This window comes from Schistocerca americana, chromosome X (assembly GCF_021461395.2).
Source record: "Schistocerca americana isolate TAMUIC-IGC-003095 chromosome X, iqSchAmer2.1, whole genome shotgun sequence".
NCBI classification, from domain to species: domain Eukaryota; kingdom Metazoa; phylum Arthropoda; class Insecta; order Orthoptera; family Acrididae; genus Schistocerca; species Schistocerca americana.
This window is the reverse complement of record NC_060130.1, coordinates 543,306,951-543,329,870: the sequence shown is the minus strand read 5'-3', so window position 1 is coordinate 543,329,870 and position 22,920 is coordinate 543,306,951. Positions and strand designations below refer to the sequence as shown.

Sequence of the window (22,920 nt, the reverse complement as noted above, 5' to 3'; positions counted from 1 at the left end):
CTACATCGTACACTCTAAGCTGAAGGTTCACAGCCATAACACCACTACAACAGATGATTTCTGGACTCCAGAGAGCACGTTTAGCAATGACAGGTCTAACTCCAGCCATGCTGGACAGATTGATCCTCTGCATGAGAAGATGCTGTGCATTCTCTACCAGCACAAATACACATCTGTAACCATACTGAGATTATTTGTGGCATTGGGAAAGAGACCTCACATGGCAAACAACACACACCTCTTATGGCAGGTTTTCTAGTGTAATTTGTATCTTACAAAATGTCACGTCACAATGTTGCAATGGTACTTTCCAGTGCACACATTATCACCATGTGCCATATTTCATGAGTCCAGGAAAATCCCTTAACTTATGAGCAAGAGTTCAATATTAACATTTTAGAGTTTTATTTCCCCCTTTTGCAGTTGGAAGGAGAAGCTACAGCTATTGACTGCTCATACAAAATTATTATTAGTCAGAACACATCAGAAATCTACTATGAACTAAAAAAAGGATGCAACAGAGGGTTTGACCATCTCTCTCTCTCTCTCTCTCTCTAAAAAAATGGGGGGGGGGGGGGGGGGGGGAGGAAGGAAAGAAGAAAGAAAGAAAGAAAGAAAGAAAGAAAGAAAAAGAGAGAGAGAGAGAGAGAGAGAGAGAGAGAGAGAGAGAAAATTAGCTGCATATTCATGTAGATGTAATATGAGTAGAGGACTTGTCACATTCATAAAAAAAGGAATATAAACATAAAAATGTAAAAATACGTAAATTCTTTATAGATCAGGGGTAGAAGTAGGTGCTTGTGAGTCAATAATGGGTAAAGTAGTACTTGTTATTGTTACAGCATACAGGTCTCCGCTGGGTACCTGGAAAATTTTTGTGGAACATTTTGACAGTTTATTGTGCCATCTGTCAGACAGAAGGAACAGATTATTAAATTGTGATTTTAATGTAAATTCCTTGAAGGACTCTAACATGAAAAGTGATCTAGACGTGCTGCCAGTACCAGAAATAAACTTCCCTAGCAGTGCTGCTGAAGATAGTAGTACTCTTATAGGTAATGTATTCATACAACAAGTGGAAGTCAAAGAGAAATATGTCTATCTTATGGTAAATGGATTGCCAGATCATGATACACAGTCATATTATTATGTCATTTACCTTCACGTACAGTTCAGAAACACTCAAAGAAAACAGCACAGCTTATTAATGACAGAACTACTGAAGATTTAAAGATACAATGAGCTTAATGCTAGCTCTAAATTCAACACATTTGTTAATGAGTTTGTATCCATTTTTGAAGTAGCTTTTCTAAAAACTTAATTAAATGCAACAATGGGATGTCACTAAATAAACCTTGAATCACTGTATATATCAGAATCTCTTCACAATGATAGAAGGATTTTTACAAAACAGCCACAACAAGAAATGATCCAGAAATACTTTCATATTATAAACAGTACTGTAACATATTAAGGAAAGTTGTAAAAATGGAAAAACAGAGTATGACTTTTGTCTGAAATTGACAGATCAGACAATAAAATCAAATTAATATGGGATAATATTACATGCGAGAGAGGGAAAGAAGCCACACAAGATTTTTATAGTGATCTGTCTCTGTAATATTCCTGTTCGCATTTAGGAAGAATAGTTTCCCAAATATTAATACCCATTTACTGGGTGGAACTGAATTGAAAACCTAGTAAGTAAATCTTCTTAAGCTTCGTAGATTTCAGTTCGAAGAGGGTCGGGGAGTGCACAATGTATACCTTCTGAAACATAACACAGTTGGAGAAAAGCTAAAGTTTTAGTGGTCCAAAGAGAAAATGCAGTAACAATACGTGGTATTCCACTACTGACGCAACATGTCTAGCGCATGTCTAATTAGAAAGCTAGATAACGAGGTATCATATTGCAAACTACTTAGCCTAACATCTTGCCTGTGATTCCACAACAAGCTCATAATTTTTCGTTGCATTACGATTTTCTGTATTTTCTTAGGCACTGAATCCAAGATATATAGAAGACACACCATTGCAAGCTATTAGAACACTAGCAGGATTAATTGGAAAGTATTAAGTTAATCAAACTTACAACCAGCGGCAGTTCCAGGAGTCTTGATGCTGTTAAGAGAGAGAACATGGACTAACTTCGGGATTTGAACTAGTCTACCAATTTGTCTGCATTTCCCCGGTGTACTCACGCTAAAACTTAACTGGGCTGGATAGTGTTTCATTTTAAACACACCTCCTAAATTGTTCTCCGGTGGCAAAGAATCATGCAAAATGAAACTGCATAGTCTGACAGTACCTGAAAGACACAAACCACGAAAAGCTCTCCCATCTTTAAGACGGATTTATAATTTTTGCATGAAGTGCAAAACTATTTGGAACCTATTTTCATCGCTGTCGACTAAATAGTGATAATCTTCACTATCTGAATGCACTCTGATAACTATTGTAGCGCAAAAAGGGAGTTTAGGTAGTGTTAAGAGGTTTCACAGTCAGATGACGTCATAACATGAATATTTATTCCGCTTAGGTTTCCATTCTAGTGAAAATGGTCTTGAAACCAATGATGGCCATAAAAAAAACACCGATGGGTTGAGCAACATAATCTAAAGTTGGTAGGCGTGTTTCGGATTTAGAGCTAGGAACTCCGCTGAAGAAACGCATAGTTCGCTTTAAATACACGTTGTAACGGTCGTGAGCATTAGTTACCTTTGAGATTGGATGTGGTGAGCTGATCCTAGTTAAGAATGCCTTAAAGGCAACAGAGACGTCATTAAGAACACCCCATTGAGTCTGAACGAGGTCGTGCAATAGTGTCGCGTCCAGCAAGCGGTTCAGACACTCAATGACACTCAAAAAAGCCCAGTCAGCCAACGTGGAGACGGCTAACTGGGAGTTTCAAAGATTTATGGAACTCCCTGGGGAAGTAATCGAACAAAGACAAGACATGAATAACTATGACCTTTAATTGCTCGTCTCGACAAAAATTGGATACCGACTTGAATGAAAGTACAGTACTTCTGATTGTAGAATCTCATGGCGGTACGCAGCTAAGTATGCGTGCGAGCAGAGCCAGAGCGAATACTTTGTCCAGGAACCGGGCCTGACCTACACGGACATCCATCCTGGACAACTGTCTGCACTGAACTCTCTCATGGGCTACGCTGCCTCCACCTTTTTACTGTGCAGCATGCCACGCCCCCTCGTCACGTTCGTGCTTAAAGACACTGCCCTGCGGGGCGTCATGTATAACTATATATGGTCACTGGCAACGCACTGCCGCGCCTCGCTGCTAGACACAAGAGCTCATGTGATATCTTGTAAGTCTGTGTAACATTCGCAGCCAGCTCCCAAACCAACACCCTTCCTGTTGCGTCTCGTTTGTACTCTAAGTACTTTCTAGAAACTTATTCGTTCTGGCTGCTGTTCTGTTGCCTTCCAGACATGGCATTTCTCAAATATGCAACAATAGGGCTATTGCAAGCTGGATGTTCCTTCTGCGATAATGCACAAGGACTTGGCAGGAATGTGGCCACTGTACATGACATCTGACAGCTGGCAGCTGTGGCCACAGGAATGTAGGGTCCCAAGAAGACTGGGCTCCAGACGGCCACATGGCACTACTGAGAGGGAAGACCATGTTCAGCGTATGGCTGCGGCACGTCGTACAGCATCTGAATCAGGAATTCGAACAGCAGTGGCACCATGCTGACAAAAATGGTTCAAATGGCTCTGAGCACTATGGGACTCAACTTCTGAGGTCATTAGTCCCCTAGAACTTAGAACTAGTTAAACCTAAGGACATCACAAACATCCATGCCCGAGGCAGGATTCGAACCTGCGACCGTAGCGGTCCTGCGGTTCCAGACTGCAGCGCCTTTAACCGCACGGCCACTTCGGCCGGCGCACCATGCTGACAAAAGGAACTGTTACAAATGGGTTACCTCAAGGACAGCTCAGAGCCAGATGCCCTGTAGCGGGCATCCCAGTGACCCATAACCACCTCCATTTGCGACAGCAGTGCTGTAAAGCTAGAGCTATTTGGAAGGCAGTGTGGTCTGTTGTGTTTTCAGGTGAAAACTGGTGGTGCCTCAGTGCCGCGATGGCAGTGTGTTGCTTATGAGGAGAAAATTGAGGACCTCCAACCAACCTGTTCGCATGCTAGATACACTGGACATACACCTGCAGCTCTAGTCTGGATTTCGAACGACAGAAAGAGCACTGTCGTGATTATCCTATACGTTCTGAGGGCAAAACTGTATGTGAATCTGGAGATTCGACCTGTCATGCTGCCATTCAACAATAGTATTCCTTGGGGTGTTACAGGACAACGCTTGCCCACAGATTGCTGTCATAACCCAACATGCTCTGCAGCGTCGACTGTTGCATTGGTCTTCTCCATCACATGGTCCGTCTCCACAACCAACATTAACCGTCCCTGTATTGACAAATCAGGTGCAATAAGCGTGGAACTCCAATCACCAAACCGAAATCCTGCTTCTGTACAAACAATGCATGCCGTTTGCCCGTTTGTATTCAACTTTGACGGTTACGCCCGTTTTTAATGTAGCAGTATTTCACATTCGCGATGGTTTATGTCGCGCTTACAGTAACCTGTGATCTTGGAATGATAATCACTTAAATATGCCACCTAGACAAATATATTTCCGAAATTTCATTACTGTAAGTTATTTTTTGGTGTTGATTTTTTCCGTCAGTGTTGAAACGCCCTAAGGTCCAAAACACTTCATCTGACATGATCCCGTTGAAGGTAGCTTAAACAGCAGGGCACATGTAAAAACACCAAGCACGTCAATTGTGAAAAACTTATAAAACATTTTTAATACAGTCATGAAATCGAGCTGCAGACCTTCATCCTTATATTTAAGCATTTAATAATCTTACAGGTTGTAGTAGCTCCATGAATATTACACACGGAACTGAGGGTGATTTTGGGGACGAAAATTGAAAATAGTATGTACAGTACAGATTAGACTTGGCTATTTCTATTGGATTTTCAGCTACTTTCAGTAGACTGTCGCTAGTACGGATACAGCACGGTAGTCACAAAATTCAGAAAGAAGGAAGAAATAGTAGTGGTAAAATCAAACTTAGAGCTTATCAACAATAGCTGATTCTTCTGCGTATACGCCGCTGATGACGCCTTTCCTTTGCAGCCTGGCGTTGTGGGTGAGAAAAACGGTGACGCTGGCAATATTTCTGACGTACCCGCTGCAGTTCTACGTCCCGGAAAAGATCCTATGGAAATGGATAAACGTGATAATACAGTCTTGTTTCCGTGTGGGGTCACTACAGTGCCTTACGCACTGCGCCGGAAGGCGCGAAGCGGTCGGTCAAGCGCCCAGGTTCCTCTTCAAAGTACTCCTCATGTTCGCCACAGGTAAGGCCACTCAAGCATGCAGTAGAATGGTATTTGGTTACCAAGTGCGGGTGCGTACATTAACCTAAATATCAAAATTCTAGCAGAGAGATCAAAACATATTATTCTTAACGGAGATATCTTAAACTGTCTGCAAACGGACTGTGCGTTCGAACATTGACCGTGCCGAGTGTCTGACGTCATACCATGAAAAATTCATGTTTGGGTATTCAGTATGTCCTACATTCTGAAGGCGTGTTTGAACGTAGACGCCGCGCGGGATTAGCCAAGCGGTCTTAGGCGCTGCAGTCATAGACTGTGCGGCTGGTTCTGGCGGAGGTTAGTCCTCCCTCGGGTGGGTGCGTGTGCGTGTGCTTAGGATAATTTAGGTTAAGTAGCGTGTAAGCTTAAGGACTGATGACATTTCACACACAACGTTAGGTTGTATGGGATTTCAGTTACAGCCAATATGTATATTTCGCGTTTATAAACACCAGAGAATTTAGGATCTCTCAAAAACCCATTGTTAATTATGTGATTGGTTGAAATAAGACGGGAATCGTCATATTGGCCGTTAAAGAATTGCTGTAATTTGCGTTTTACGAAAGTACGCAGTTTGAAGGCAACGTCACATTGAGGCACCATAAAAAGGTTTGTTCGAACAAATGGTTATGATTAAATGTCAAAAACATAATTACCATAAAGCTTTCAGAAAACGTTAAGACGAAAAGTACGGTCATGTCTTTCATGCTCAATGCAGCGTAATGAATGAATGGATATGCAGAATGGTAAAGTAAGAGGTGATGTGTTGCTGGTTCGTGTCTTATTGGATTCAAATGTTTTTTAGTAACTTTCGTGTTTTCGAATGGATTTTGATACTTTATTATTAGTTTAACAAAATAGATTCTATAAATTCGATGTTAGGTAAATACTAGTGTGCTCTACCTAGAGTGTTTGGCTTGCATTACTTGCACAAGATATTTCGTGTATTCTTGTTTCGGGATTTGTGTTTCACGTGTTCTGAAGAGTCTGCTACTGAAAAGGAACAATGATAAAGTAAGAATGACCTTAGGGCTTTACTAAAAAGTGAGAAAGATAAAATAATTTTTACCTTATGTGAATAACTATTGCAAAATTGTATCGCAGTGTTTCTAATGGAACTTTTATAAGCCGATGTTCTTACTGACTGGAAAACGTACATTGGTTTTATTTATGTCTGCTACAGACAGAAATACATGACTAGCATATGGATAAGCAGGAAATGTGCTTTGTAAGTGGGCTAACATAGGAATTTTACCCCCGGCCATTTCATAAAATGTGATTTGCGATCCACATAAGGACGAGAAGTGCATCTGGAGCACCCTGCGATAGCGTACAACATGTAGACACACGTACCGTACGAACAAGTGGCGTCGTATCTTAGCGTTCAGAAGCACGTTGAACTGGACATGCCCATCGTTGACGTTCAAAAGCACGGTCCGTGTGACATCGGCTTCGTAAAACTGTATTTGAGTGTACTCCAAGGGAATACTGCTGAAGACAGTATAGTTTTGCGACCATATAATACGGTGAGTTAACGGCGAAAGCTTTGAGAGATTAAGCGATGCTGTTAAGTATAGATAAATAATTTTAGAAAGTCGTAATGAGGTACAGGAATTTTTACCTTCAATACACTAGTATTACGGAAATGCTTCAGGAACTCGGGTGGGAGTCTCTAAAGGAAAGGAGGCGTTCTTTTCGTGAATCGCTACTGAGGAAATTTAGACAATCTGCATTTGAGGCTGACTGCAGTACAATTTTACTGCCGCCAACTTACATTTCGCGGAAAGGCCACAAAGATAAGAGATTAGGGCTCGTACAGAGGCATATAGGCAGTCATTTTTCCCTCGTTCTGTTTGGGAGTGGAACAGGGAGAGAAGATGCTAGTTTAGGTACAAGGTACCCTCCGCCACGCACCGTATGGTGGATTGCGGAGTATGGATGTAGATGTAGATGTAGATGTAGATGTAGAAGATGCAATGGTTTCTGTTAAGGAGATCAGGATCATTGCACAATGAGGTGATAAAAGTCATGTGATAGTGATATGCACATATACAAACGGCAGTAGTACCGCATACCCGAGGTATAAAAGGGCAGAGCATTGGCAGAGCTGCCATTTGTACTGAGGTGATTCATGTGAAGAGGTTTCCGTTGCAGTTATCACCGTACAATGGGAATTAAAAGACTTTGAATGTGGTGTGGCAGTTGGAGCTAGGTGCAGGGGACAGTCCATTTTGGAAATCATTACGGATTCAATATTCCGAGATCCACAGACAGTGTGATGAGTGTGCCGAGAATACTCGGACAACACAGCGGCTGACAGCCTACACTTAATGACCGAGAGAAGCAGCACTTACATACAGTTTTCAGAGCTAAAAGACAAGCAGCACTGCATGAAATAAATACAGAAATCAATGTGGGACATGTGACAAATGTATCCGTTAGGATAGTGCAGCAAAATTTGGCATTAATGGGCTATGGCAACAGATGACTGGCACAGTTATCTATGCTAACAGCATGACATCACCTGCAGCACCTCTCCTGGGCTCATGACCATATTGGTTAGACCCTAATGCCTGGAAAACTATGGCCTGGTTAGATGAGTCCTGACTTCAATTGGTAAGAGCTGATGGCTGGGTTCAAGTGTGATACAGACCCCACAAAGCCATGGACCCAACCGTCAACAAGGCACTGTACAAGCCAGTGGTGGCTCCATAATGGTGTGGACTGTGTTTACATGGAATGGACTGGGTCCTCTGGTCCAACTGAACCAAGCATTGACTGGAAGTGGTTATGTTTGGCTACTTCGAGACCATATGCAGCTATTCATGGACTTTATGTTCCCAAACAACAATGGAAATTTTGTGGATGACAGTGCACCATGTCACTTGGCCACAATTGTTCATGACTGGTTTGAAGAACATTCTGAACAATTTGAATGAATAATCTGGCCATCCAGTTCAACCAACATGAATCCCATTGAGCATTTATGGGACATAATCTAGAGGTTAGTTCATGCACAAACTCCTGCACCGCTAACACTTTAACAATTGTGGATGGCTATAAAGACAGCATGAATCAGTATTTCTGCAGAGGACTTCCAGCGACTTGTTGAATCCATACCATTTCGAGTTGTTCCGCTACACCAGGTCGGACACGATATTAGGAGGTATATCATGACTCTTGTCACCCCAGTGTAAAGGACAGTTCATGTGTAGCAGATATTCTAAGTAATTACTTTTTTAAAAAATAGGTGAGAAAATTGGTATGAATAGTTCAGAAGAAAAAAAAAAAAAGAGAGCAGTACTCCAAAGAAGCAATACAGTGGACAAGGAAGATCTTGACGACTCTAAATAGTAAATATTCATATAGGGTGGATAACATCTCCAATAAGACAGCAAAAAGTTGTAGCTCTATAACATCCAACTTCTTGTGTAGAAATGGGATACTTTGCCAATGTCAGTTTGAATTTCTAAAGGGACACTCTACTTGAGCACTTAATAAAATGTTTAAATAATAGAATATCACTAGTTGGGACCATATGTGACTTATCAAACACATTTTATTGTTTCAATTGTAACATTCTATTGGAGGAATTAAGTTTTTATGGAATACATTTCAGCACAAGCCTAGTTTTGTTCTTATTTAAGAAGCTGAAAGCATTCTAGGCTGTTTAAGCATCAACTGCTTGGGGAGAAATTACAATGGGAATCCCAGAGGGTTCAATCAACGGACCACTACTGTTCTTGTTTTATGTTAATTATCTACCATTTCACTGGAATTGGGAGGAAGAATTAATCCCATCTGCAGATGATACAAGCACTGTTGTGAAGCTTAGCAAAGCATCAACTGAGAAAATAGTAAATGATGTTTACGTGGAAGTTACTAACTGGTTTTGCACAAATAGGTTAGTTTTAAACTTTGAAAAAGCCCAGCTCATTCAGTTCAGTACAGTCAAAAATATCCCATCTCCTATTAACCTAGTATACCAACAGGAAACAATAAACAGGGTAGAAAATTCTAAGTCCTTAGAGTTCATGAAAACAAACTGGAAAATGTACGTAGCATACGTGTTAAAAAGTTTAGGTTTGGGTACTTTTACCATAAGAATAATCCCAAGTTTGGGGATATGAAAGTCAGCAATTCAAAATATTTTCCATATTTTCATTCATTGATGTCTTATGGGATACTATTTTGCAACAACTCCTCACTTATGCAAAAAGTACTCATAGCACAAAATAAAGTAATCAGAATCACATATTGAGTCAAACAAGTATATCTTCCAGCTATTTCTTGAAGCAGTTGGGACTATTAACCACAGCCTTGCAGTACAATTACTCATTAATGAAATTTATTGTTAACAATCTGTCTCAGTATGAGGGTGCTACAGATATTCACAAGTACAATACCAGAAGGAAAAATGATCCGTGTTATTCTCTAATGAATGTAACAGAAAAGGATGAAATATGCAGATAATAAACTGTTTGACAATCTACCCATGGAAATAAAATATCTGACAGGCAGCAGAAGTGTTTTCGAATGTAAATTAAAGATGTTTCTCCTTAATTACTCCTCCTGTACCACAGAGGAATTCTTGAATAGAATAATTAATAATTTTTTACAGAAATGTGTAGGCATGTGTGTGTTGCATTGACACGTTTCACACCATAACATTTATCATAAGTATGCTTTATGGAACATGTAATTAAGTAACGAACTAACTTAAATATTTCAGATGAGCAAGCCATTGGCACCTATGGCACCTGAAGAGGAGACTGGACTTTGTTTAATGCTTTTGTACATTGAATACAGAAGTCAATAAATATCCTAGCACTGAGAGAATATTCTTTCAGTCTTACTGACACACTGAAGTTGCAAGTGCAAGGAGAAAAATATCTCAAGACTGGCAGTGAAAGTGTTTTTTTTTGTTTTTTTTTTTTGCGTTAAATATGTAATTATTTTTCAACAGAAATGTTTTTTTTATCACCATTACATCTTGCCTACAAATTTGCCAGTAAGTAGATTCCATCCTTGGTGTGAGGTGAGTCTACCACTACTCCTACCATTACATCTACATACATATTCTGCAAATCACTGTGGAGTGTGTTGCAGATGGTACTTTTTACTATACCATATTTTAAGGTTTCTTCCTGTTCCAATCACCAATGGAGTGTGGGAAACATGTCTGCTTATAAACATCTGTGAAAGCTGTTATTTGCTTAATTTTATTTGCATGATCTCTGTGGGATAGATACACAGGGGAACAAAGAATATCAATAGTATTTACTCTTAAAGACAGTTCTTGAAGATTTTTAAGCAGGTTCTCACAAGATGAGTTAAGTCTTTCTTTAAGATCGCCATTTTACATTTCTCAACCTTTCTTTTACACTCTCTCACCAGTCAGACCAATCTGTACCCTTCCACACTGCCCTTCTTCATACACTCTAGATGTTCCCTATTAGTCTGACCTAATATGCATTCCATAATCTAGTGCAGTGGTTCCCAAACTCTGGGTAGTCACCCACAAGTGGGTCATGGGATCTATTCCAGTGGCTCACCGAAAAACCTTTCAAATATCTAACTAAAATACCTCACCAACTGAAAAATGTACAAAAGTTTATTTCAAGAGAAAAGTTTTATAATCTGAAAAGTCATGTGCAACACCTGTTCTAAACAAGAAACCAGTGTGGCTAATAACATGCTCAGGGCAATATGAGAACAGCACAGCCATAGGATTTGTTTGTAATTGCGATACAGCAATGCCGCACTCCATACCACTTGCTACAAGTGTCAGATCAATAATTTTGAGCTGAATTGGTCTTTCTCTGACTGTGGTACCATGCACTATTTGCTTGTTGTTTATGGTGTGCATGCATGTTCATAGTGGTGTTTTGTTTTATTTCATATTATATTTTTATTTTCTATTTATTTCACAACAGATATATGGATTAAGACTGGATCATGCTGTAGGAGACAGATTTCAGCTAATTACGATGAGCCTTCTGCATCCAGTACCAGCGATTCATGTAATACACTTAAAGGTGACAGTTATAGTGAAGTTAGTGAACTGTAGTTCTTCCAGAAGAAGGCAAACCCTGCTTTTATAAATACAATTCTGACTATTTGAAATATGGGTTTGTGCTTTGTGGCAAAGACAACAACCTGCTTCCTCAGTGTGTTGTGTGTTTTGAAATACTTACTAATGAAAGTCTAAAACCCTAAAAAATTAAAAGACATTTATCAAGAAAACACGCAGAATAAGTAAGTACACCAATCGATTTTTTCCAGAAATATACATGAGCATTTCTTAAGTCAAAATCAGTGATGAACTTCTGGTGAAGAAAATAAGCAAACTACAACTACTCCAGATTGACAACCTTTTTGATAGCCTAAAAGGGGGCAGCTGAAAGCATAGGAGAGAATATTATTTTACCAGCAGCCAAAATAATATCTGAAGCTTTATTTAGCGAAAAGAAAACAAAAGTAATTGGTGAAACACTCCAATTAATCACAACGGTGAAAAGAAGAATCGATGAAATGTCAAATTTTGTGAAACTGTCCATGATCACTGTTTTAAAGCAAATTTTTCACTTCAGCTTAATGAAGGCACAGATGTAGCCGGCAGACTATTCTGTTAGCTTTTGTTAGGCTTGAATTTGATGGAAGGACAGAAGACGAAATGCTCTTTTGTAAATTTTGGCCATCAACAACAATGTAGGAAAAAATTTTTAAATGTCTTGATGGCTTTACACCAGGAAATTAAATAGAGTGGTCAAAAAATGTTGCACTGATGACTGACAGTGCCGGTGCTAGGTCTACCATTTACTCAGGTTTGATTGTCAAAGTTAGGGCAATTATCCCTTCAGTTCAGTGGACTCACTGTAGCCTGCACTGAGAAGCTCTTGCACTTAAAGCTCTGGTAAAAGCCTAGAGAAAATCGTTAACAATGCAGTAAAAGTTGTGAATGTCATTAAATCATGAACTAAAAATTCAAGACTGTTTGCAATTCTGTGTGCTGAGATGGGCAGTGAGCACAAAACTCTTCTCCTGTACTGTGAAATACACTGGCTGTCAAGAGCAAAAGTGCTATCAAGACTATTTGAGCTTTGCGGTGAAATGAAAATTCTTTTGTTGCAGCATGGAAGTGATAAAAAAATCTGCAAGCAGGTTTTTAGAATTGTTAAACTACAAAAACTGGTTAATATGGCTTTCATATTTGGGTGAAATATTCAGTGCTCTCAACATCTAAGTTCTACGTTCAACATAAAACAGAAGTACCGATTAAAAAACTTGAAAGATGGTACAGTAATGTAAAAGACAGTTGTTTAATGCATTTTCACTCCTCAATGACTTCTTACAAATATATGAAATCAAAGTTAATGAGAAAACCTGCAGCTGCTGTAAAGGAACATATTTAAGTATTGGCCTCTATTTTCACATAATTATTCTCAAACGATTTTACTGATAAACACTTAGATTTGAAGTCATCATCATTTTCTTTGGGCCTTTGTCCAACTCCAACGCAGGGTCGGCCTAGTTACTATGGATTTGGCGATGGTATTGTCTGTGGGTGGCCAGATGCCCTTCCTGTCACCACCCCGTGCCCCTGGGACGGAATTAGCGTACCCCCGCTGTCTGCATCTAGTGTAAGCCATGAAATAGTGTGAATGTTTTCAAATGTCTGCGAGTCGTGTAACTGAGGTGGGACATGCGGACCAGGCCAGTATTTATCTAGTGGGATGTGGAAAACCGGCTGAAAATCACATCCAGGCTGGCTGACACACTGGCCCTTGTTGGTAATCCACTGGGCGGATTTGATCCAGGCCCAGCGAGCCTACCTGAGTCCAGGAAGCAGCGCATTAGCACATTGAGCTAACCTGGTGGGTAAACAGTTAGATTTGAAGTATTTCTTATTAAATGTAAGTATTACTATTTTCATGATATTATTTTTCATTCAATGAAGACAAGTAGCAATTATGTTCTACTGCTTTTTTATTTAAAATGATAATGGTTACAGCTTAATGCTTTGAGTTTAGAGTTTTTACAAACTGATATTTTTATGTTACGCCCACTGAAAGTTGTTTGTTTATGCAAGAGTATTACTTAAAATTGGTCCTTGTTTTAGCAGTTAAGTTCCAAGAATGCCTGATAAACAGTTATGGATAAGAATGCCTGATAAACAGTTGTGGATAAGAAATCTGTCTGTAGAGCACACCTTTAAGAAGCTAGAACTGTCAACATCTGAGGAAGACTCCCTGAAGGAACTATCGTGTGATTATTCTCTGAAAATTTTCTTTAAAAACTCAAGCCTAGTCACATTTTGGGTCAAAATCAAGGGATAGTATCAAGGGCTTGCAAATATAGCTTTGAAGGACTTAATGGGATACAAAGCTGATTACTTATGCAAGCATTCACTTTCTAGTCTCATTTTAAAAAAAATTATGCAAACAGACTTTGCATGGAAAACGATTTATGCCTAAAACTAACAAGCCCCAATCCAGAAACAGAAAGTACCGTTAACACCAAGACTAAACAATACCACAAATCTTACTGAGTTTACCATTTAATTTGTATGAAATAAATTTCTTATTGGACAAAATATTGTTTCTTTTCTTTAATAATGCTCCCTTCACCACTTTTAAAATTCTTACACAGCAAATAATTTGCAATATAATAATAGTTCAGTTTCATACTACATATAACTTTTATATTACTATTAATTGCTGTGTAGTCACTGTAGTGGTTTTTGTGTGTGTTTGAGAAAGATGGTGGGTCCCATTACAAATGGAACCACTACTGTATAGCAGTACTCACATTTGAGCCACACAAGTGTTTTATATGCCCCCTCTGTTTAGATAATCTGCAGTTTCATAGTATAAATCCTGCAGTTTCATAGTATTCATCACATGAATTGCTGCCTGCCATTTGTTTTACCTACAACTAAACCTATGTGGCCATTTCACATTAAAGTTCTGCAAAATATATGTATTTTGCTTCCATAACTCTTCATTCAACATATGATATTTTTCAGACACTGATTTCTTTAGACAAGGGATGGATGGAAGTCATTGGGAGTCAAATCTGTTCCATAGGGTGGATGTTTCAACATCCATATTTCACATTTCACTTTTACCACTGTCAAAGAACCTTTAAGGGCAAGTGGATTGTCCTCATGATATGTGATTCTTTTTTTTCCCTTGCAATCTGTGCCTCTCTCCACCATTTTTTTCCCCATCTAGATGGCCCAGAATTGATTAATGATTAATTGTGAGGGTTTATGGGACCAAATGGTGAGGTCATCACTCCCACGATCCCAAGGCAGTCACAGAAGAAAGAGAGTCCACTAAAAGTGGACAGTTCCAGTCAGAGGAGTCAAATTATAAGATAATGAAGTTAAAACACACACTGTAAAAGGCATAAAAGGTGAGATAGATGGGCCAGAAGGCTCTCATACCATTTGCCAGTTATTGTGTTATGCTATTCAAAGTAATCAATGATAATAATGCTTTTTGCTGCCCTGAACATAGCAACCTTAATATTCCACACAGATGAAGTTGACTTTGTTGTTTTTGTTCAGGACCACCAGCAACTGTCCACTGCTTTGAAAGCGAAAGTGATTTCATTTATGGAATGAAATAATCTACGTTGCATCAAAAGAAACAAACCACAGCACAAATTCAATAGGATTCCTTTTAAAAATTTCTGAGCAAGTCATCTTCATCTTCACATTTGTTTTTCATCTCAGCTTATGTTACTTTGTCACTTTTTTGAAATTCAAAAAAACAAAATTTCATTAATATCCATATCTCCGTTTATACAACGCAATTTTTTCTTTGTCATTAATGATGACAAATAGCACTTTTTATATATATATATATATATATATATATATATATATATATATATATATATATATATGTGTGTGTGTGTGTGTGTGTGTGTGTGTGTGTGTTGAGATTATTTCACATATATATTTGGGGTTATCTTAAATAACCCCAAATACACATGTGAAATAATCTCAACAGCAATAAAAAAACTGGTTACATATATTTCTAGATACACTGACAATGGTTTACTTTGCATACATTAATTCCTTGATGTCATATGGTATAACTGGGACACTTTAGTTCAGGGATAAAGAATATTCTTGGGGATTATTGCACTGGAATAAGAGTACATCTATTCACTTATGAGATTTATGGTTGACATCGTGAAAGTGTTTAAAAGGAATAACTGCTCCTAAAAGGAATACAGGCAGAGGATGATTTTTATATTGCAGGCACTTCCTTATGCACCATTCAGAAGTGCACGCAGCTCTCTGCAATATACATTTCAATAGCTTTTCACAAGAAATGCAGCCTGTTATTAACAAACTACAGGTTTTCAAATTCTAATTCAAAGCTCCTCCACTGTCAAATTGTAAGTAACTAAAATGAATTTATTCACAGAAACACTGTCCATGTAAAGAGGATATTGGCTTGTTTTACTAATATAACAGTTGAATTGCTCAGTTTTAAGAGAAAAATTCAAAGCTATTTCATATTTACCCGAAGACAATAATATATAACTCTGGCTCCCAGACTGTATCCAATTAGTGTGACAGGCCTCTGGCCTTGTTCATGTGATAGCAGCACTTCGGCCAGTTGTTTGCCCACTTCAGCAGAGCGCCGGCAACACACACCCCATGGATTGTCAATAACTGATGCCAAAGTCACTAATGATGCTGGCCACGTAATTGCTGTTATAATACCTGAAACATTAAGCACCATAAAATATTTTAATATTCTGACAGGTAAATTCAGAATGAATGAAAAATTTATTTTTCATTACCTACATGAAAATCATTAATTTAAGAAACAATGTGAACTTTCTTACAATGCCAAGTTAAGTAATTATTTCAGATACCCTTCCCAAATAACCAATTTTTTCAAGTGACCACTATCAGACACTGTTAAAAATATAGACTGGAATATTCAATGATACACTGGTAACAATTACACAAAATAAACAGTGTGAATAAGAACACAGCATCTTCCGATGCAAAGAACCTTGTCACATGTAGGTACAAATACTGTACTGAAGTGCTGATGCCACGTTCAGGTCTATACACTTTTATTAGGAATGTTTTGCTGCCATGAGACTAGTGAGTTGTGATCAAATACTTGATTCTAAATCATAACATTACACGTTATACAAAACACTATCTAAGGTGATCGTTCTTCTTATCAAACATTAACATTACAAATAAAAATTACTGTTAAAGTTGGTATATGAAAAGCTTCTAAATCTTGAAGTAATTTTCTGTAGGAACCTTCATACACAGTGACTGTACATTAATTAAGAAAGGACAGGAACACAGCAATCAGTCACAGTCCCACTGTTTTTTTCTTTTTGTTATTATTCTTGCATATCCAGATTTCAGCTATAAATAGCCATCTTCAGTGCATTTGAATGAGTTACAATCCAGAAACCTCTTAGTAGTACATATACAGATAGAAGGAGGAATTGTGACTGACTGCTCCGTTCCTATCCTTTGTTATAATAATCTTTCTTTCATCTTGATGTTCTTGAAGCTCCGTGCCTGAAGTAGTTCAGAAGCACATTCAATAAATCCTCTCACAGCCACACATTTTTGTGTATTTGCTCACATGACCAGTTTCAAGACCTTCTGTCTCACAATCTCTTGTACCATTATGTCTGCTGGCTAAAAATCGCACGTTATGTTTCTACTGAGTTATTCAGGCACAACTTGTGACTTGCCCTCACAGGTTCATTTCCGCCAGTACCTGTCTCCTACTTTTCTAACTTCATAGAAGCCCTCCTGTATATCTTGCATGGATCAGCACTCCTGGAAGAAAGGCTACTGTGGGGAAACAGCCTAAGCAGAGCCTAGAGGATTGTATCCTAAATAAATATTTCATTTTGCAGCAGGAGTGCTAGTCCTGCAACAAATGCAGGAGAGCTGCTGTGAAGTTTGGAAAGCAAGAAAGAGGAAATGGCAGAAGTGAAGCTATGAGAGCACATCATGCATCATACCTGGATAAATCAGTTAGTAAGAGCATGGCCCATGAAAGGCACAGTTCCAGGTTCGAGTCCTAGGCCGGTGCACAGTTTTTATTAGCTGGAAAGTTTCAAAACTGCATCCCTTCTAGGTTCTCATTATTTTACATGCCTGCTCCAACAAAGGATTTTTTTATAGCTTCCACTGCTAATCATGTCAATTGATGGGACACAAAAATTTCAAAACTGCCAATCCCATAATTTGTTGGGGAACAATTTCATCTGCTTTTAAATACGAAATCACACAACTGACAGGCTCAGAAGGTCTTCGCTGAGTTGTCAGGGACATGTTGTTTCTGAAACAGCTGATATATTGTGGAAATATATTTTCTGAAGCAGTTGGTAGACTGTATTTGTTATATAAAAGCAACTTGCTGTACGACGGCAGCTATTGATTCAGTCTTACAGACAATGACATTTTTCATGAACTGGACCAAGATTTTGTTAAGGACAACAGTGAGAATGATGATATTGACAATTCAGATGACAATTCTGAACTTGCACAAAAATAACTGCATCAAACTTCAAGTAAGTATTTCTTGTTTTGATTTGGTAAATTTTTTGTTGAACTAATTGTTAACGTCCTTTTCCGATGTTTCTTCATTTTCTGAACCATGAAACAGTTTTCCTTTGTCGTAGGCTCATGAAATGAACATGATTCTGTGATGAATGTAGAACCATAAAATATTAGTCCTGATAACACTGAAAAGAGGGCTTCAAAGAACAGACTAATCTTTATGTCACACAGAAGACAAGGTAACTGACAAGTGCAGATCGGCTCACTCCTGTACGTAGAATATCTGGTTGGAAAGGGGTCACACATGTTGGAAATAAAAAAAAAGTTCTTGTTTATAATTTCCCACTTGAGCATCAGCCAAGAGCCCATCATACATCACTGGAGTCAATATTCTTGTGTCTCCTGTAGTTACTGCCCAAATTTATTGAGCAGAAATAGATTCCTCCAAATTATGTCAAAGATTCAGCTGAATGACAACAGATAGTTGGTTGGTTGACAGGCTTAAGGTTCTAAACAGCAAGGTCATCAGTCTAGCTCATCTGTAATTAGAGATGTCTGTGAAGTACTTGTTCTGATGTTGAAAGTACATAGGAGCAGTAAGACTGATGCATTGAAAGACACTACAGATGCCGCAGTGAGAAAGAATTTATGGAGAAGTGTACAGATTGGGCTGATATGTAAATCAGAGCAGATGAGGGTCTCCCAGCGCTCATCCAATGGCGAGAAAAGCACCACCCTGCATCTGACATGTGCCAGTTACAGAGGAAAGAATGTCTTCAAGACGGCAGATTCAGAACAGTTAAAGTGAGAAGGTTAAAAATGTAATGGACATCAGCTGACTGTCAATAATCCAAGAGAAGAGAAATACATAAGGCAGCAGATGGGCATCCCCGAGGCTTGGCATGCATTGAGAGTCATCCCACCCACAGGCATCACACCCCTGCTACACTGTGGTTAACGGGTTAAAGAGCACCCACTATTTAACACAGCAATCACTACAAAATAGCAAATTGGGTGCACAAAAAAGGAGACAAACCACACTGAAAAGCAATCAAAACACAATAAGATAGGTATGAAAGAGTAAACTGGTCAAGGAGGTAGGGCAGGGAGTCCCCGAGACCCATCTTCCAATCTTCCAGCAGGAGATGCCCAAACTCCAAGCATCCCCACTCTGCCTTGAAGACAGCTTAAAACCCTATGCAGGGTGTATACATAAAAAAATAAAAAATAAAAATAAAAAAGGAATCCCAGATTTTTCTCGGATTTTCTGGTTAAAAATATACTTTTTTTCGGGTGAAAATATACATTTTCCTGAGTGAAAATACTCTTTTTCCTGGGTGAAAATACACTTTTCCCATGTTAAGTCATTGTATACTTTCCCTCAGAGCTGCAAACTTTATCAGTTTTTTGAGTAGTAAAGGTTTTATACACCGGTGTAGAACTTCCCGACACTTTAGGAAATGAAACATAGCAAAAAATGATGTCTTTTTTGATGTGCAGCAACAAGTACACTGCGTATTTTCTTATTACAAAAGTATAAATACAAATTCCACCAAATACAGCACCTTAGTTTCCAAAGCACAGGAACCAAGATTGTGATGTGCTTTGTCATCCAATCAATAGTTCATTCATGTGATCTTGCCAGTCAATAGCAACATCACTGTTAAGTAGCGCAAACACACAAAGAGGAAAAGTTAATGGTTTAAATTAATATACATACAGTATAGCTACAAGAAAAGCTAAGCTTTCACATTTAATATTGGTCCTTTTTGTATGTGTTACCCTTTAAGATATGTCAAACACAAATGTGCCAGTAAAATTTTAAATAAATGACTAGTCTTCTGGGTCTGAAATTTTATAAGTGGCTGGTCCTCAAAGGGTTAAGTTTTGAATGACAGTCAAATGCTCTGTGCTTTTATAAATACATCACACATTCTCACATGTAACATAATTCATCTTTGAAAGTAATGCCTCTCAAACCACCATTCACAATATTTTCCAACGACCTGTTACAAATAGGTTTGTTTGAACAGTTGCCAGAGTGTTGTAAAACAAACATTACTGCGCATGTGCAGCTACAATGACGTAAGAAGAATGTGCCTGATGTTTGCCCTGCTCATATGCTTTTTGTCACATTTCTGTTTGGAATTTCGTGTGTAGTGGGGCATCACATGACCACGTTCTGAGAGTGCATACAAAGTTATTGTACTTAGTGTAATTGTTTTATCATATCCTATCCAGATAAGGAATGCAAAATAAGAAAGCAGTCCTTGGCATAATATTCATTTAAAAACTAGACTCTACAACTCTCGAAGGTACCCTAATATTTTGCTATGTGGTGACTCATCTTTTTTTTTATTTTCTTTATTTTTTTTTTTTTTATTCGTACTCTGTAATGCTATTATCTAGCATTTCAAATCAGGTTTACATAAACACAGCACTGCAGAAAGCCAGTAAGAAGGAAACAAATTTTTTGTAAGAATAAAAAAGAACAGTTGTTTGTATATACCAGAATTAGAGACAATAAATTTTTCATGACTTTTTCAAATGGTATAAAAATTAACAAGGTTATCTGTGAAGTCAAGAAACTGGCTTTTTACTTTGTACTCCAGGAGTAAATATAAAGCCTTGTGGGGAGTTATAATGATAAAACACGTGTAGCTGTCAGTCTAGAACTTACCAAAGAATGGAGTTCTGTAAATTTTAGAAGTAAACAACACCAATTAAGAAGTAACGTCAAGCCTAGAGGAGGGGCCTGACAAGGGTTGAAACGCGTCTTGCAATTGAAAAACATTGTGTTTCATGAAAGGCAGATTTGTAAATTTCTCCAAAAGCTATCAATATATCTGACACAAAATATTTTATTCAATACTAATGTCGAAATTTGCATGCTTAGTCATCTTCAAGTGAACATTTACATATGTTCGTAGGTATATAGCACCAAAAAATCTAACATTATGTCATAAAAGAAACAGACCATCAAAGTACTCCAAGGGCATCAAAATTTCGTAAACCATACTAAACTGCATAATTCGGCTCAAAGTGCACAATCATATGACCAGATTTAGACTGAAGTAGGCCATTACCTGATGTTAAACTTTTCAGTGTGGTTTCAGAAAGAAAATTTTCTTGGAATAAAGGTACTGTATTATCTCATGTTTGGTTCTTTATTATGGTATTATGTCATACATGCCAGAAGATGAAAACGTGCATTTGGAATTCAGCAAACAGGCGAAACTAGCTTATAGTGTGTTACAAAACACATCATTTAAAATAAATTGGCTGCTTATGCAAAAAATATTAATAAAAGCAAAATTTCTTTACTAAGCCAACATAAATATCTACATTTTTTGAAAGACGATTAATGTTCAATTGCCAATAACGTGGAAATAAAATAAGAAAACTGAAACTTATAATATATTTTAGTCTTCTGTAATTACGTGAATATATTTTAATTCACTTGATAGCTTCCATCCACAGAAATCCATTTTGTTTTCCTTTGATATGTGAACTGTAAATGAAGACAGCAAAATCCAAAATCATGAAACGTAAACACACGTCACGTTGCGAAACCCCCCCTCCCCAACAACAACACAGACTGCTCTGAGCCTGCACAGATCTGGCAGCTTGGGTGCACTAGAAAATCTTTTCTGGCTAGCATCTGGCTGCTTGTTGCTACTGCTCAAACAGCCAACAGCCACACTTAAGTAGCAGAAGCAGGAGGAGGAACTGCTCATATGTGAATTCAGCTCTGGGAATGCACGTAAGCACACTGGCAACTGATCAAATGAAACTAATGTAAACAGTTGTGATGTCACGCACATCAAAAGCAGTTTCGTCCTAAAGCCTTTGACACATTTTGCTGTAGGCAGACACTTGTGTGTGCACTGTATTGTGTTGTAAATGGTGCATTTTCTTTGCAATTTAAGTTCAATTTTTGGTGTTTTCCTCTCGTTTATGTTTTATTGTTGCAGTTTTAATCTGCAGAAGTTGGCTAAAGTAAAATTCTTTGTTAGTGTTTCAGTTCTTATCAGCAAATATTACAATCTAAGTGAAAACTAAAACAATGAAAAATTGCCAGAATTCTAAAAAATTCTCGGGTTTTTGCTGATTTTCTCCAGGATGACAATATTCCTGGTTTTTTTGTGGATATCCCAGCTGTTCCAAGGCATATATGCCCTGTTATATCTCAAAATAGAGCTCACTTTCAAGCGGAAGATGCAGAAGCAGCTCAACTGTCTGTGAATGAGCTGTCAATATTTTAAGCAAAGAATTTTGAAAGTCATCCTCAGCATGGAGGAAGGGAAGAAAGAGGTATTCCAGCAGGATATGAGCTACTGTCTGTAAGGCTCCACAACTACAATGTTGGTGTGGCTCATTACATGAAATAAAACTATGGATTAGCCTGGTTTGACTGATGTTGTGGCAACATAGGATGGTGGATTCATTCTGGGAGGAACAGAAGAAAAGTACCATGCAGCAGTAGTCTCTTTGATAGTGCAGAGTTTATTACAGGAGGCAGAGCCAACCAGATATCATTCCATCTCCAAGTGAGCAGAGGTCTTACTCGTACCCATAAATCCATACCTGGAACTGGCGAAGCAAATGGAGGTGATTAATCGGTCCTCTAGCCAAACAGTCAGCCTGTTCGTTCCTGGGGATACTCACATGATGTGGGATCCAGAGAGAGACAACTGAGCTGAGCAGTCAGAATGGCTAAGCTCAGTGAGACGATTGTGAACAGCAGAGACCACAGGCTGACAAGAGTAAAGTCACTACATATAAAAAAGTGGTTGAGTGAGATCCATTTAAAAAAGTGAAGAGTTCTGTTAATAGCTATCAGCTAAACTACATCCCGTCTTATCCCTAGTTTTAGAGCCATCAGTGTAAAAGATAGAAGAATTCCTGAAACTCC

The 22,920-nt window shown here is 38.3% G+C and overlaps 1 protein-coding gene across 1 annotated transcript in view; it reads right to left on the bottom strand.

Annotated features, from left to right (window-relative positions):
* Positions 1–22,920, bottom strand: part of LOC124555713 (transmembrane and coiled-coil domain-containing protein 4-like) — a 130,314-nt gene that overhangs the window by 43,280 nt on the left and 64,114 nt on the right. Inside the window, exon 7 of the mRNA XM_047129720.1 lies at positions 15,976–16,178. Coding sequence (XP_046985676.1) covers positions 15,976–16,178 — 203 coding nt within the window. The remainder of the gene's footprint in view (positions 1–15,975; positions 16,179–22,920) is intronic.